Source organism: Petaurus breviceps, unplaced genomic scaffold (assembly GCF_028583685.1).
Source record: "Petaurus breviceps papuanus isolate PSGF00001 unplaced genomic scaffold, PetGlider_PUasm1.0 126, whole genome shotgun sequence".
Classification (NCBI taxonomy): domain Eukaryota; kingdom Metazoa; phylum Chordata; class Mammalia; order Diprotodontia; family Petauridae; genus Petaurus; species Petaurus breviceps.
This window is the reverse complement of record NW_027185655.1, coordinates 20,278,041-20,291,779: the sequence shown is the minus strand read 5'-3', so window position 1 is coordinate 20,291,779 and position 13,739 is coordinate 20,278,041. Positions and strand designations below refer to the sequence as shown.

General features: G+C 39.1%; 1 protein-coding gene across 1 annotated transcript in view; it reads left to right on the top strand.

The window, feature by feature from the left end:
• Positions 1 to 13,739, top strand: part of DAPP1 (dual adaptor of phosphotyrosine and 3-phosphoinositides 1) — a 50,343-nt gene that overhangs the window by 29,643 nt on the left and 6,961 nt on the right. The window contains exons 4-5 of the mRNA XM_069094073.1: positions 10,930 to 11,060; positions 12,593 to 12,640. Coding sequence (XP_068950174.1) covers positions 10,930 to 11,060; positions 12,593 to 12,640 — 179 coding nt within the window. The remainder of the gene's footprint in view (positions 1 to 10,929; positions 11,061 to 12,592; positions 12,641 to 13,739) is intronic.

Sequence of the window (13,739 nt, the reverse complement as noted above, 5' to 3'; positions counted from 1 at the left end):
GAAGGAAGGAAGGAAGGAAGGAAGGAAGGAAGGAAGGAAGGAAGGAAAGAAGGAAGGAATTTAAGTAAATTCAAAAAATTTAGGATAGGGCAGATAATGGGAAAGGTGGTAGGGAAGAGCCTGTGTGGTTAGCATCAAAATAGTATGAGGAAAATTAATTACAGAGGCTAAGTATTGATTTTAAAGATGAAGGGAATAAAAACCAATACCAAAAAAAGTGAAGGTAAACACAAGCCTAATAATAATTATGTTTAAAAGTGAATAGACCAAAGAAATCTAATTTTCTTCTCTTGGAGCTAGATTAATCTAACAGAAAGGTAGACAAAAAAGGAAAATAGGGAATTGAACAAACTGCTGAAGAAGTTTGATCTAAAAGACTCATAGCACCCTCTGAATGGAAACATTAAAGAATATACATATTTCTCAACATCATATTTGCAAAAATAGGTCATGTGCCAGGGCATAAAGAAGTTACAAATAAATGTTTTAAAAAAGCATGAATACCATGCACATTCTTTATAGAACATAACAATGAAAATAGTAATGAATATAGAGAGTACAAGCAAAAGATACAGATGTAAATAGAAACAATAATGGCATCCTGAATAATGAGGTTCAAAGAAGAAATCACAGAAACAATCAAAAGCTGTATGAAAGATTGATAATAGTGAGACTACATGCAAAATTTGGGGAATGTAGTTAAAGCAGTATTCAATGGAAAAAAAATCTCTAAAATTTACATGAACTACCTAATCTACCTGCCTGAATAATCTCTCTCTCTCTCTCTCTCTCTCTCTCTCTCTCTCTCTCTCTCTCTCTCTCTCTCTCTCTTTCTCTCTCTCTTTTCTCTCTGTCTGTCTCTGTCTCTGTCTGTCTCTGTCTGTCTCTGTCTGTCTCTCTCTCTGTCTCTCTCTCTGTCTCTCTGTCTCTGTCTCTCTCTCTGTCTCTCTCTCTCTCTGTCTCTCTCTCTCTCTCTGTCTCTCTGTCTGTCTCTCTCTCTCTCTCTCTGTCTCTCTGTCTGTCTCTCTCTCTGTCTCTCTCTCTCTCTCTCTCTCTCTCTCTCTCACACACACACACACACACACACACTGATTCTGGATCTTTAGAAAACATTCTAACTATAACATTTTTGATGAAGAGAAATTAATTCAGAACACAGTTCAATATACTTTTGTTCTCATTCTATACCTTTTAAAAAATTTATTAAAATGAAAGTTTTAAAAAGGTGAACTTAGCGGATAGAGACAGGGGAGCTGACGTCAGCACAATCTGCGTTTATATTGGCTCTGTGAATCTGAGTAAATCACTTCCATCTCAGGGCCACAGCTACTCCAGACTAGAAGTTGCGGAACAGGTACAGAGCTGCATCGACAAGTTTCTTCACTGGTAGTTCCTTAAACCAATGAGGTCACAGATGTGGGGTTGGGGGGAGGGGGGAATGAAACAAAAAAAGAAAAAATCTGCAAAATGAGGAAAGAGAGGATTAAACGTTCTGTAGGGTCTCTCCAAGTTGTGATGATCTGTTACTATGGACTATATTAAATCATTCTCAATTGCCATCAGAAGTTGTTGACTAATTTCCTACTTACTTTCACACAGAATTCTTCAAACTCTTAAAGATTCATTTTAAAGTATAAAACTCCTTTGTAAAGTAAGCAATAACTACAAAACCAACTCTCCTCAATAATTTAAACACATAAAGTTAGTAGGGGTTTTCTCATTACTAATACTTTATTATTTTGTACAGACTGGAATCAAGTTTTTAACTTGTTCGTTGCTATTTAAGCTCGTCCCTGTTTCTATGAAGCATCCAAATCACCAAAGAATCATATATGAGGGTGAACCAAAAGGCAATGATGAGAATTATGTGCAGTGTACTTGGAAATGATCGTACAGATCTATAGTCAGCCTCTTGCCCCTTTAACCACCCAGTCAGGATTACGAAATAAGAATTTGTCAGTTATTGCATAGTTCTGGACTTCCCTCTTTTCACAAATACTTCCAAGCCAAAAAAATTCTGTTTGGGTTGTTTTATGCTGAACTTCCACTAATCTTAAAATTCGGATCCTTGACTGAAGGAAAGTACTGCACTATCATAATTTTCTTAAAAAGTTAAGCCCTGCCTCCTCAAAGGTCTCTGTGACACAGATTTACTTTAAAAGCTAAAATGATTCCAAATTAATTTTATTTTAAGACTATTATAACACCTCTGGAGGTGATCAGAGACTTTGAGATTTTCCATGGCAAAGAATAGCTGGTTTTGTGTTCTTCCCCCTCCCCACCTAAAAATAGAAGAAAAGCCATTTTAAAAGCCACCTAAATAGCTAATTGGCTCAGATTCTTCCCGAGGGGACACATAATAAAACACATTGATTTAGCATCTTTTTCTGAGAACTCAGAAGATATTGTAATATGCTTTGTATAAAGAGTGAAGTGCTATTTGCAAAGTAGATCTGAAATCATAGATGTGGTGTGGGGAGAGTCCTTGGAGCTTTAAAACAAAGGCGTTTATACGGGGTGTCCCAAAAGTTTTAAAGCTACTAAAACTTGAAACATAGAGATAGAAGAGGAATGTGAATAGATGCAAGAAGAGAAATTTACCTTATTCTTCAAATTAGCAGAGTTTAAGACTGCACCAAGACTTTTGGGACACCCTATGTTTGATCCTGGTGGAAGCCAATGGAGTGTGCTAAATTGTAAGAAAGTGCTCTTACACCAACTGAACGATTATTATTGGGCTTAGATGATCTTCTCCAAAGTTCCTTCATTCTCACAATCCTGCTGTTGTTTGGTCCTTTCAATCATGTCTGACTTTGGTGTTTTCTTGGCAAAGAAACCCCTGGAGTGGTTTGCCATTTTCTCTTCCAGCTCACTTTATGGAGGAGGAAACTGAGTCAAACAGGGTTAAGTGACTTGCCCAGTGTCACAATAAGAGCAGATTTGAACTCAAGAAGATGAGACTCCCTGACCTGGTATTCTTTCCACTGTACCACCTAGCTGCCCATTTAATAATAAGAGCTAACATTATATAGCACTAAAGCACAGGGCTATTCAGTGACTCCCTATTCAGTAATGGTGGCTCCCTATTACTCCTATGATCAAATATAAAAGCCTGTGTTCGGCTTTTTAAGACCTTCATCCCTTGGACCCTTCCTCCTTTTCCAACCTTCTTACACCTTAATCCTTTTCCTCTACTCTATGATTCAGTGACACTTTTTCCCTGCCATTCCTCAGACACAGGACACTCCTAATTCTGGGCACTTTCACTAGCCATCCCCTATGTCTACAATGCTCTCTCTCCTCCTCCCCACCTTCTGGCTCCCCTGGCTTCCTTCAAGTCTCAATTAAAATCCTACCTTCTATAAGATGCCTTTTACAGTCCTCCTTAATCTTAGTGCTTCCCCTCTGAGATGATCAACAATTTACTTTGAATATATCTTGTTCATTCATAGTTGTTTTGAACAAGATATATAATTGAGACTACTTGCTCTCTCTTGTGTTTTGTTTTGTTTCATTCCTTCTTTCTTGTTGTTCACTCCATTGGTTATAATCCTTCTTAATTAATGTTTAATGTGAAGATATTTGTAGATCCTATATTCAAGTGCATGCCACCATGATGGGGGGAAGGAGAAGAAAGGGGAGAAAATTGCAACTCAAGGGATTGTGGAATTGAATGCTGTGAACTAAAAGTAAATAAATAATTTGAAAAATTAAAAAAAAAATATATATATATATATATATATATATAATTGAGGCTACTCTCCCCCCACTTTAGACTGTGAGCTTCTTTTTGGGGGGGGGGTAGTGGTTTTTTGGTTGGTTGGTTGGCTTTTCCTTTCTTCATATTCCCTATACTTAGTACAGTGCTTGGCACACAGTAGGTGTGCCAAATAAATGTTGACTTGAATTGACTTTAAAGTTTCTAAATTTTATTTAATCCTCATAACAATTCTGAGGCAGATCCTCATTTTACAGATAAGAAGACCTGAGGCTTGGATACTATTATCCCCATTTTATAGATAAGAAAACCAACTTAAAGAGATTAAGGGACTTTCCTAGGGCCACACAGCTCTTAGTGAATCCAGGTTGCCTCATCAGCCATATGCCATGGGTATAATGAAAGGAAGACTTGATTTGGAGCCAAGAGAATTGAGTCAGAGTCCACCACTTAGAGCTGTAAGGCTGAATGGACACATCATTTAATCTTCCTAAGTTTCAGTTTCCTCATCAGAAAATGAGAACATGCAATATTTATGCTATGTAACTTGCATATGAGAAGTACTCAGGGAACCTCAGGTTATTATGCAAATGGCATTTCTTATGACATGCCAGGTCACTTTTCTAGGATCTAGGGGAACAACCAAGTAGAAAAACAGCTGGCAGCCTGCTAGGGAAGATAAAAACACAATAAAGCAGGATACTACAAGGACAAAGGTGAGATCCAGAAAAGGAAGGAGGAGGAGGTTTGGGGTTCATACTGCATGGAGGAAATTGCTTAGAGCTAGCTTTGATGAACTGAAGGGTTTTAGCAGGCAGAGATGTGGAGGAAGGACCTTCCAGGCATGGCTACCTCACCTACCTGGAAACCTGAAACAAAGGGCAGGAGGAGATTGGACAACAGCTCATGAATAATCCAGTCTGGCTGGACTGCCCAAAGCTCCTGGCAAATATGGTTGAAAAGCTAGACTGGAGTAAAACTGAGGAAGGTCTTTTAAAGGGGTTTTGATTTTGTTTTAAAGGTGATAGGAAACAATGAAGGTTTTTAATCAGGGGTATGACTTGGTCCAACCTGTACATTAGGAAATTATTTTTTGATAACTTTATCAAGGATATATATTGGAAAACAGTGGAGAGGAGAGAAGAATGGACATTGCCTCACTCAAAGTGAGAACCTGAAAAGACCTTAGTTTAAAAGGGCCATGGTCTCCCATTGCATCCTGGGCCATCTCTGGTCATCCTGATAAATATCTGGCCACAGGACCCAGATGGCTCAGGAGGAAAAAGTAAGGCTGGTGACCTTGCATAGTCCTACCTCACTTAAAGCAAAGTCAATTTCAAGTCATATCATCTCTCTGAAGTCATGGTCCTCTTCCAGAACGAAGGACAAACCACAATTGTAAAAGAGATAGATTACAGGCTCAAAGACCAATGAGAAGGTCTTAAAGAACCCAAACAGGAGCTTGAACTCTTGAGTAGACAGGAGGGAATGGACTTGGTATCACTGGAGAATGGTCTGAATTTTACACAGCAGAGCATCAGTGTGGACAAGCGCACTAAGCTAGATTCTGTGAACCAACACTCACCAGCTCTCCATACTGGTGAACTGCCTAGACCATGAATTATATCACATAAGGTTCAGTGGAATACAGAGCTCATGTCTCTCAGATATATAAAAGCCCTTTTCAAAATAAGATGAGTGTGCGGCAGCTAGCCAACTCAGTAGATAAAGCACCAGCCATGCAGTTAAGAGGACCTAAATTCAAATTTGACCTCAGAAACTTACTTAGCTGTGTGACCCTGGGCAAGTCACTGAACCCTAATTGCCTCAACAACAACAACAAAAAACGAATGGGTAAAGTGTAGTAATTACATGTTATTCAGTTGTGTTGACACTTTGTGACCCCATTTAGGGTTTCTTGGAAGAGATACTGAAGTGGTTTGCCATTTTTTCTCCAGCTCATTTTATAGATGAGGAAACTGAGGGAAACAGGATTAAGTGGCTTTCCCAGGGTCACACAGCTAGTAAGTATCTAAGACAAGATTTGAACTCAAAGATGAGCCTTCCTAACTCCAAGCTCAATACTCTATTGACTGAGTCACCTAGCTGCCCCCAAAGTAATGCCTATACATGCTAATAATGATCTGATTGGTAATGGGTATGGTAAATGGGTATTTGACAGGCTCTCTCTCCTAACCAAAGACTATCAGTTGCTTTTCCCTTTGTGATGTTTAATAACACCACCATTATTTAAACCATGAGAGCCGTGGGTTGGGTTTCACAGCGGAATTCCAAATATCCTACCTGACCAGACTTTCCAGGTAATCCAAACAATTTACTCCTCTGGATTCCTATTTTCCCAACTGGAAAATGAAGGTACTTTCCACCTACTTGTGTTGCAACACATCCTGACAGGTCAGTTCTTGATGGGGTCATGGACCATTTCCTTTTTGTCTCTTTTTCCTCAGTGCCTTGCTTATTGCTTGGCATACAGTAAACAATAAATGCTTCTGGGTTGATTGATTGATTGCTACATTGGGGCATATGGGAGCAAGATACAAAACAGATGAAATGATCATTCACATCAACATGCGTGGGACATTGAATCTTCCTTATGATGGTAAAGGAAGGTCTTTAACAAGTTCACTTAGACCTCAGTGAGGAGAGATTGGGGGGGATGACTGTAAATTGTCCTTTTTCTGCTATAGTCTTAATTGAAAAGTTATTGATTTACTAATTGTTAGATTAAGTGATTTGCCCAGGGGCTCACAGTCAGTATGCTGGGGGCAGAACTAATAACAATCAGATCGTTATTAGTATGTTCGGTCACCACTTATTGAGCAGCTAGGTGGCGCAATGGACAGCCTTTTAGGCTCAGCATTGATCAATTCACTATGGCTCTACACCTTACAGTACTGGGGATGATGAAGCTCAGCATTCATGTAGTCATTGAATGTTAGGCTTGGAAGCAAACTTGAAGGTCTTCTGGTCTGAGCCTTTCATTTCACAAATGAGGAAACTGAGTCTCAGATCAGTGAAATGACTTGCCCAAGGGCACAGAACAAATTAGTGGCAGAACCAGCCATTTAATCTAGATTTCTTGACTCCCAATTCACTGCCCTTCCCACCACACCATACTGCCTTTTCAGTCATATAGAACTATGGAAATAAATACTAACAGTAGGGTCTAATGAGTAACTGATAACATAGGCATCGTTGCTGTATTGTTGGGATTTACTCTTTGAATCCCAGGACAGCAATGAAATGAGGGTCAATTTTATTTTTAGAAGTAATGTTCTAGGGGCAGCTAGGTGACCCAGTGGGTAGAGATCTGGCCTTGGAGTCAATAGGACCTGAGTTCAAATCCGCCCTGAGACACTAGCTGTGTGACCCTGGGCAAGTCACTTAACTCCAATTGCCACCAAAAAAAAAAGAAGTGATTGTACATATTTGTACTTTACAACAGTGGTATCAAAGAGAAAGGGGAGGACCATTAAACTATACATGAGGATCCCTGTGAATTATATATTGACTTAGAAAACTCCATATTAATATTATCTATTTTTATTATATTTTTATTTTGTTGAATATTTCTCAATTTGGTTTTAATTTGGTTTTAGCAACACCAGGGAATGTTGCACCAATAATGCAGTCCATTGGCCATAACTCTGCAGTGTGTGAGGCTGGACTTGCACTCAGGTCCACCTGACTCCAGGGCCAGTGTTCTATCTACTGTACCACCTAGCTGCCCCAGGTCTGGACAATTAAAAAAAAACTTAACAAATCATTTTGTCATCTTTGCTTATTTCTAGGATGTAAATGTTCACACTGAAAATTTTATAATTGTCTCTTCTTAGCCAATACAAACTTGCTCTGGAACATATCTAGATGTAGGCAACAACATTATTCTGAGAAGGGATCCATGGGCATCACTAGACTGCCAAAAGGCACATACTCTCTCTCCCCCTCTGTCTTTTTCTCTGTCTCTGTCTCGGTCTCCCCCTGTGTCTTTCTATTTCTCTGTGTCTCTCTGTCTTCTCTGTCTCTCTCTTTCTCTGTCTGTATCCCTCTCTGTCTGTCTGTCTCTCTCTCTCTCACACACACACACACACATATATACAAAGTTAAGAAACTGTGCTCTAAAAAATGTACCTCTATTGAGCAATTCTGAAACCAAATTTAACATCAGAGGCAGGAACAAACCAGCTTCTAGAAACAGGGCAGAAAATGAAGTAAAACCCATAGCCATGTTTCCTAAGCTCCCAGTCCCTGATTCCCCTTGTAGCCTTTTCACCCCTTCTCCCATCCCAGTCAACTCTGGCCCCTTATCTGAGGGTTGCAGTCCAGTCCTAAAGTTGTCTTGGTCAGACTATCTTGTATGTTGGAGTTTCCTTGTCCATTGCTCTGGTGCACTTTCCAAAACATGAGAGACCTCACTGAATTAGTCCTGTTCCCTCCAGTGTATTTCAACAGTCAGATAAAGAAAACCTCTCCTCTGGGGTCACAGAAATGAGAAGTTTTAGAATGAGTTGGCTTCTTGCCTTGTCTATCATTGCAGCCTAAATCCAACCACAGCCACACAAACAAGAAGATCAGCATCAGGACTTTGCTCTCAGTGTATAATCTACTTCCCTGAAGCAGGGAGTTCATTCATACTTCCTTTATTGAGTTAAATTATGAATGTTTTAGGAGTAAAGTTTTAGAATCCACTCTAGGGGGTTAAGGATAGACCAAAGCTGAGGTCCTGGAGGAATTCTCATTTTTATTATGTTGGCACGATCCAATCATTATCAAAAAATAGCTCTCCTATGATTTAAATCTTTATTTAAGCAAGAGTGTTTTGTAGTCATCTTCCTTTTCTGTATATATCTTCGTCGGTGCACATTTATAACAACAACCACACTTCTATAACACCTGCTATGTGCCAGGCACTCTTCTAAGTGCTTTGCAAAAATAATTTCATTTGATCCTCACAATAATGCTGGGAGGTAAATGGTATTATCTCCATTTTACAGCTGAGGAAACTGAGGTAAACAGAAGTTGAATGATTTGCCCAAGGTTACACAACAAGTTTCTGAGGCCAGATTTAAACTCAAGTCTTCCTGACTCTAACTTCAGGACTCTGACCCACACTACTTACTTGTCTAATATCCGACTTACCAATATTTTATGGATTCTGTAGTTATTTGTAATGGAATTTCTTTTTATATCTTTTCTTGGATTTTGTTGGCAATATACAGAAAGGCTGATGATTTTTGTAAATTTATTATATATACTATCATTATTATTATATGTCCTGGAATTATTAATTTTTTTAAATTAGCTTTTAGTTGAATCTCTAAGTCAGAGAATTCTTCACCTTTTTCAACAGTTTAGTGAAATTTCTGGATACCTCAGAAGGAAACTCATTGACTGATTGGGGCCTGAGTCCATAGATGTTATCTTTATTTGTTATTATTATTAGTTTTCAGTATTTACTTTTATAAGATTTTCAGTTTCAATTTTTTTTCTCCCTCCCTTCCCTGCCCCTGCCCAAGAAGGCAAGCAATCTGATATAGGCTATATATGTACAGCCAAATTAAACATATTTCCACATTACATAGATGTTATTTTTAAAAGTTAAAAGAAGGGCCAGAATTAATTACTCCCCTTGAAGGGTTTCTTCTCAGTATTTTGTACTGTATACCATTCTTCTTTTTTTCCAAATGAAACACACTAATAGCAGTTTCTTCACTTTGACCTCCAATAGATTTTCCTTGATCCAATCCCAACTTTCCACAGCTGCTAAAGTAATCTTCCTATGGCACAGGTCTGAACATGTCACTTCCCTACTCAAAACCTTCAGGGGAATCTCCCTCATCAAGTCTAGTAAGGTAGCCAACAAGTTACTAGTGCCAAGCACTGTGCTATAAATATAGATACAAAAATGGACCAAAAAACCAGGTCCTGCCCTCTAGGAGCTCACAGTCTAATAGGGAGACGATGTGAAAACTGGGATGTATATAGAAGATATATTCAAGTAAACCAGAGGTGAACTCAGAGGGAAGGCACTAGCAATGGGAGATAGGGAATGGCTAAGAACTGGGAAAAGGCTCTTGAAGAAGGTAGCATTTCAACGGAGGCTTCAGGAAATGAAGGAATATGAACTCGTTAGCTAAGTATTAAAGACCCCTTCTTGGGGCGGCCAGGTAGCACAGTGAGTAAGAGCACTGGCCCCAGTGTCCGGGATGACCTGGGGGATCAAATCCGGGCTCAGATACTTAGCACCACACCCAGAAATAACTGGCCGTGTAACCTTGAGCAAGTTACTTAACCCCAATTGCTTTAAAAATAAACAAACAAACAAACAGATAAATAAATAAAAATAAAGAACCCTTCTCACCCCGCCCCCTACAATCTGACTCCCTCCTACATTTCTAACAGTGTTCTGCCTCTATTTTACATTCCAAACGAACAAGACTTTGCAGAACTCAACACCCCATCCCACTATTCCCCCAAACTTAGAGTGCAATCTCCCCATTTCTGGATCTCAGAATCCTTGTCTTCCTTCAAAGCTTAGCTCAAGCCTCACATCATCTGTGAAGGACCCTAAGCAGTCACATCTCTTGAATGCAATTGGTGACATTTAGGGGGATGCTATTAATAATAACATTTATACAGCACTTGAAGACTTACAAAGGGCTTTACAAGCATCATTCTTTTAAGTATCCTGGGAGGCAGGAGCTATTATTATCCCCATTTTACAGATGAGGAAAATGAGGCAAAGATTAAGTGACTTGTCTGGGTCACACAGCTGGCAAGTGTCTGAGAAAGGGTTTGACCTCCAGCACTCTAAGCTACTGCATCATCTAGCTGCCTACAAAGATGGAATTTTTCTGCAAGTAGAAGTAGAGAAAAATTGGATATATGTAAAATCCACACTCATTTCATGTTCACTTGATCAAAGCAAATGTTTTTAGTTAAGAGATAAAGGAAGTCAAGAGAAGGGGGCATTGATGTATGATTTAAATGATCAGAGATGAATACATAATGTATTAAAGTTCTCACTATAAAACTGAATGAAATCAGAGAAGTGCAGTAAATACATGTTGGTATTCTCTTTATCTAGTTTTTAGCAGTCCTGAAGAAAGCCCAAGCACAGCCCTCTAGTTAGCCCTTGACTTTGTCCTTCTGGCAAAGTTGCATTAACCTGTGTTTTTCCTCCAATTCAGGCACCTTGATTATTCTGAAACATCCCTATCCACGCCAAGTGGAAGAGCCATCTATCTATGAATCGGTCAGGGTTCACACAGCAATGCAGACGGGAAGGACAGAGAGTGACCTGGTACCCACAGCTCCTTCAGTAAGTAAGATCATGCTGATCAGAAGCCAGTTTAGAGAGAGGGGGGGAGAGGAAGGGAGGAGGAGAGGGAGGAAGGAAGAGAGGGGGAGAGGGACAGAGGCAGAGAGGAGAGAGAGAGGGAGGGAGGGAAGGAGAGGAGAGAGAGAGAGAGAGAGAGAGAGAGAGAGAGAGAGAGAGAGAGAGGGAACACTCAACCTAAAAGCACACTCTGGGATAAACTTCTGGGTTTCTTGAACTGAGAGGACGTGTGATACAGTGGATGGAAGACTAGTCAGGAAGACCTGCCTCTGATACAAATTGATTGTGTGACCCTGGACAAGTCACTTGAGTTCTCATTGCCTTAGGGATGCCGCTAAGATTTTAAGTTGCAAAGAAGATGCCACCTTGCATTGGTAGAGAAAGCTTCCCTGAGTAATGGGATCACAGGTCCTGACAGACAAAAAAAAAACATGATATTACATACTCTAATTCTCCTGTTTTATTGAGATATGAAATGCTAGTCAGACAATTAGCATTTATTAACTACCTACTATATGCTGGATTCTGTCCTAAATGCTGGGGATACAATAAAGCCAAAAAACAATCCTTGAAGCTTTCGAGGAGCTCATGGTCTAAACAAAGCAAACTTGGTTGGTGAGCATTCTTTTACAGCTGGACAATATTCCAACTCACGATTGTGGTATGTGTAATAAGTGAGAGACATAACCCCCCAAGGATCCATTCTGACCCCTATTCCACTTCGTCTGAGCCATGGAATGTACTGAGAAAATATAGACTGCTTCCAGGCATCCTTTACACTTTTTATGAAGGACTTTTAAATTTGAGCAGGATGCCATCTTTATGGTGGAGTCGGTAGAATGATGGATACTTGGTGAAATGTATGGCCTGTGGGTCTGCTGTATGTGATAGACAGAATACCACATGATATTACGTACTCTTATTCTCCTGTTTTATTGAGATATGAAATAACTTAACCAAACAATATATGGGAAGAGAAAAAACAAAACCCTGAATCATTCTTCTGCCTAACTGGGTTCATTACACTTCTAGCCAATTCAACAAATGTCCATTAAATTCCTATTCATTATGAAGGAGGAGCTGGTGCTCACCAGGCTACCTGGCCTTCTGTCCAACCCGCACTGGCAATCCCCATTCTCTCTCCCTCACTCCAAAATCCTGGCCTTACTGTGAGGAGCATTGAAATAACTGGTGGATATAATTGCTAAAGCATTTTTGATCTCTGAAAAAAATGTGGAGTACCCAGAGGTGATTCAGAACTCAACCTGAGAATCCCCTGAAGGAAAAGGCAAGATTCAAAATGTGCATGAGGCACATTTCAAGATCGAGAGATTGTGATCCAGAGTGATCAGGACATCTCATGGCATACAGATAACTTCTGAGGCCTGGGGAGGAGAGGAGTTTAAAGACCTAAAGAAATACCCAAAGATCCTCTAGAATAGAAAATGGACATAAGGGTAGATGATATGCAGTACGGAGCTCCTGATTTCACTAATGTCTTGCTTCTTTCCTAGCTGGGCACCAAAGAAGGATATCTAACAAAGCAAGGGGGACTAGTGAAGGTAAGAGCTGATTTTATAAGGGATGCCCAAAGAGATGGGAAGTAAGCAGATAGCTTAGAGTCTAACAGGATTCCTAATTTTGATGTTAGTGACTCTGTTCTTGGATATATTCAATGGACCATTTTGCTTTCATTTTCAATGGAAAAAATTATTATTCTTTTCTGGATGATAAGTTATACTTAGCTATATATGCATAAATATTATATTTATATATTCTATATCCATTATAGCCATATATATCCATTACATATATCTCCATTATATGGATAATATGATATATAGTATAATATATAACTATATAATATATATTTAAACACAGATGTGTATATGCCTGTATAAGTCACCTAATGTCTCAGAGTAGGTGGTAAACAGCATTGCTATAGGGAGTTTCTCAACTGGGAGTTCCTTATACCAGTGGAATCATAAGTCTGGCCTAAAATTAGTTCTTTAATTGATTTATTAATGGAGCCACCTCACCAGTGAATTGTGATAGCTAATTATTCAAAACTAGGAAAGTAACTTCAGAGTTTCAAGGCAAATATCTACAAAGAGGTTTATGATTTATAACCAAGGTGATTCATAATAGTCTCATTGAGAGGGAGAGTAGCAAATTTATTCTTGAAAAATTTCTAGAAAGCTTCCTCGGTCTAATTTTTGACATCTTATTATAAAAGTTCAGTTGGTACAAATTTGGTTCCTTTCAAATTCCAGTTCCTAAAAATTCCAGTAGACGTATTTGGCCATGACAGCTTGTCTAAGAAATACCAGGAAACAGAATTAATATAATACTGAACTAGGATATTTGATTGTCCCCATTTTATGGGCTTTTCAGTGTTAACACCTTGATGTCACAAGAAAATGTCTGTGGACAAGTAATTCATTTTGCCCAATTTTAAGGTGAGGGACATGAATTACTTCCTAGGAAGTGTCCTGTGTGAATTGAAAGGATTTTTCTTCTGGGGGGGCTATCTAACCATGAACATCTTACAGAATAAAAAAATAGTACAAAGTAAAAGACAGAACCAGGACTAGATTCTGCCCCACCTCCCACAATCTGATCTTCTTAGAAAAGCGGTGGGTGGGAATAATGCTTCTAATT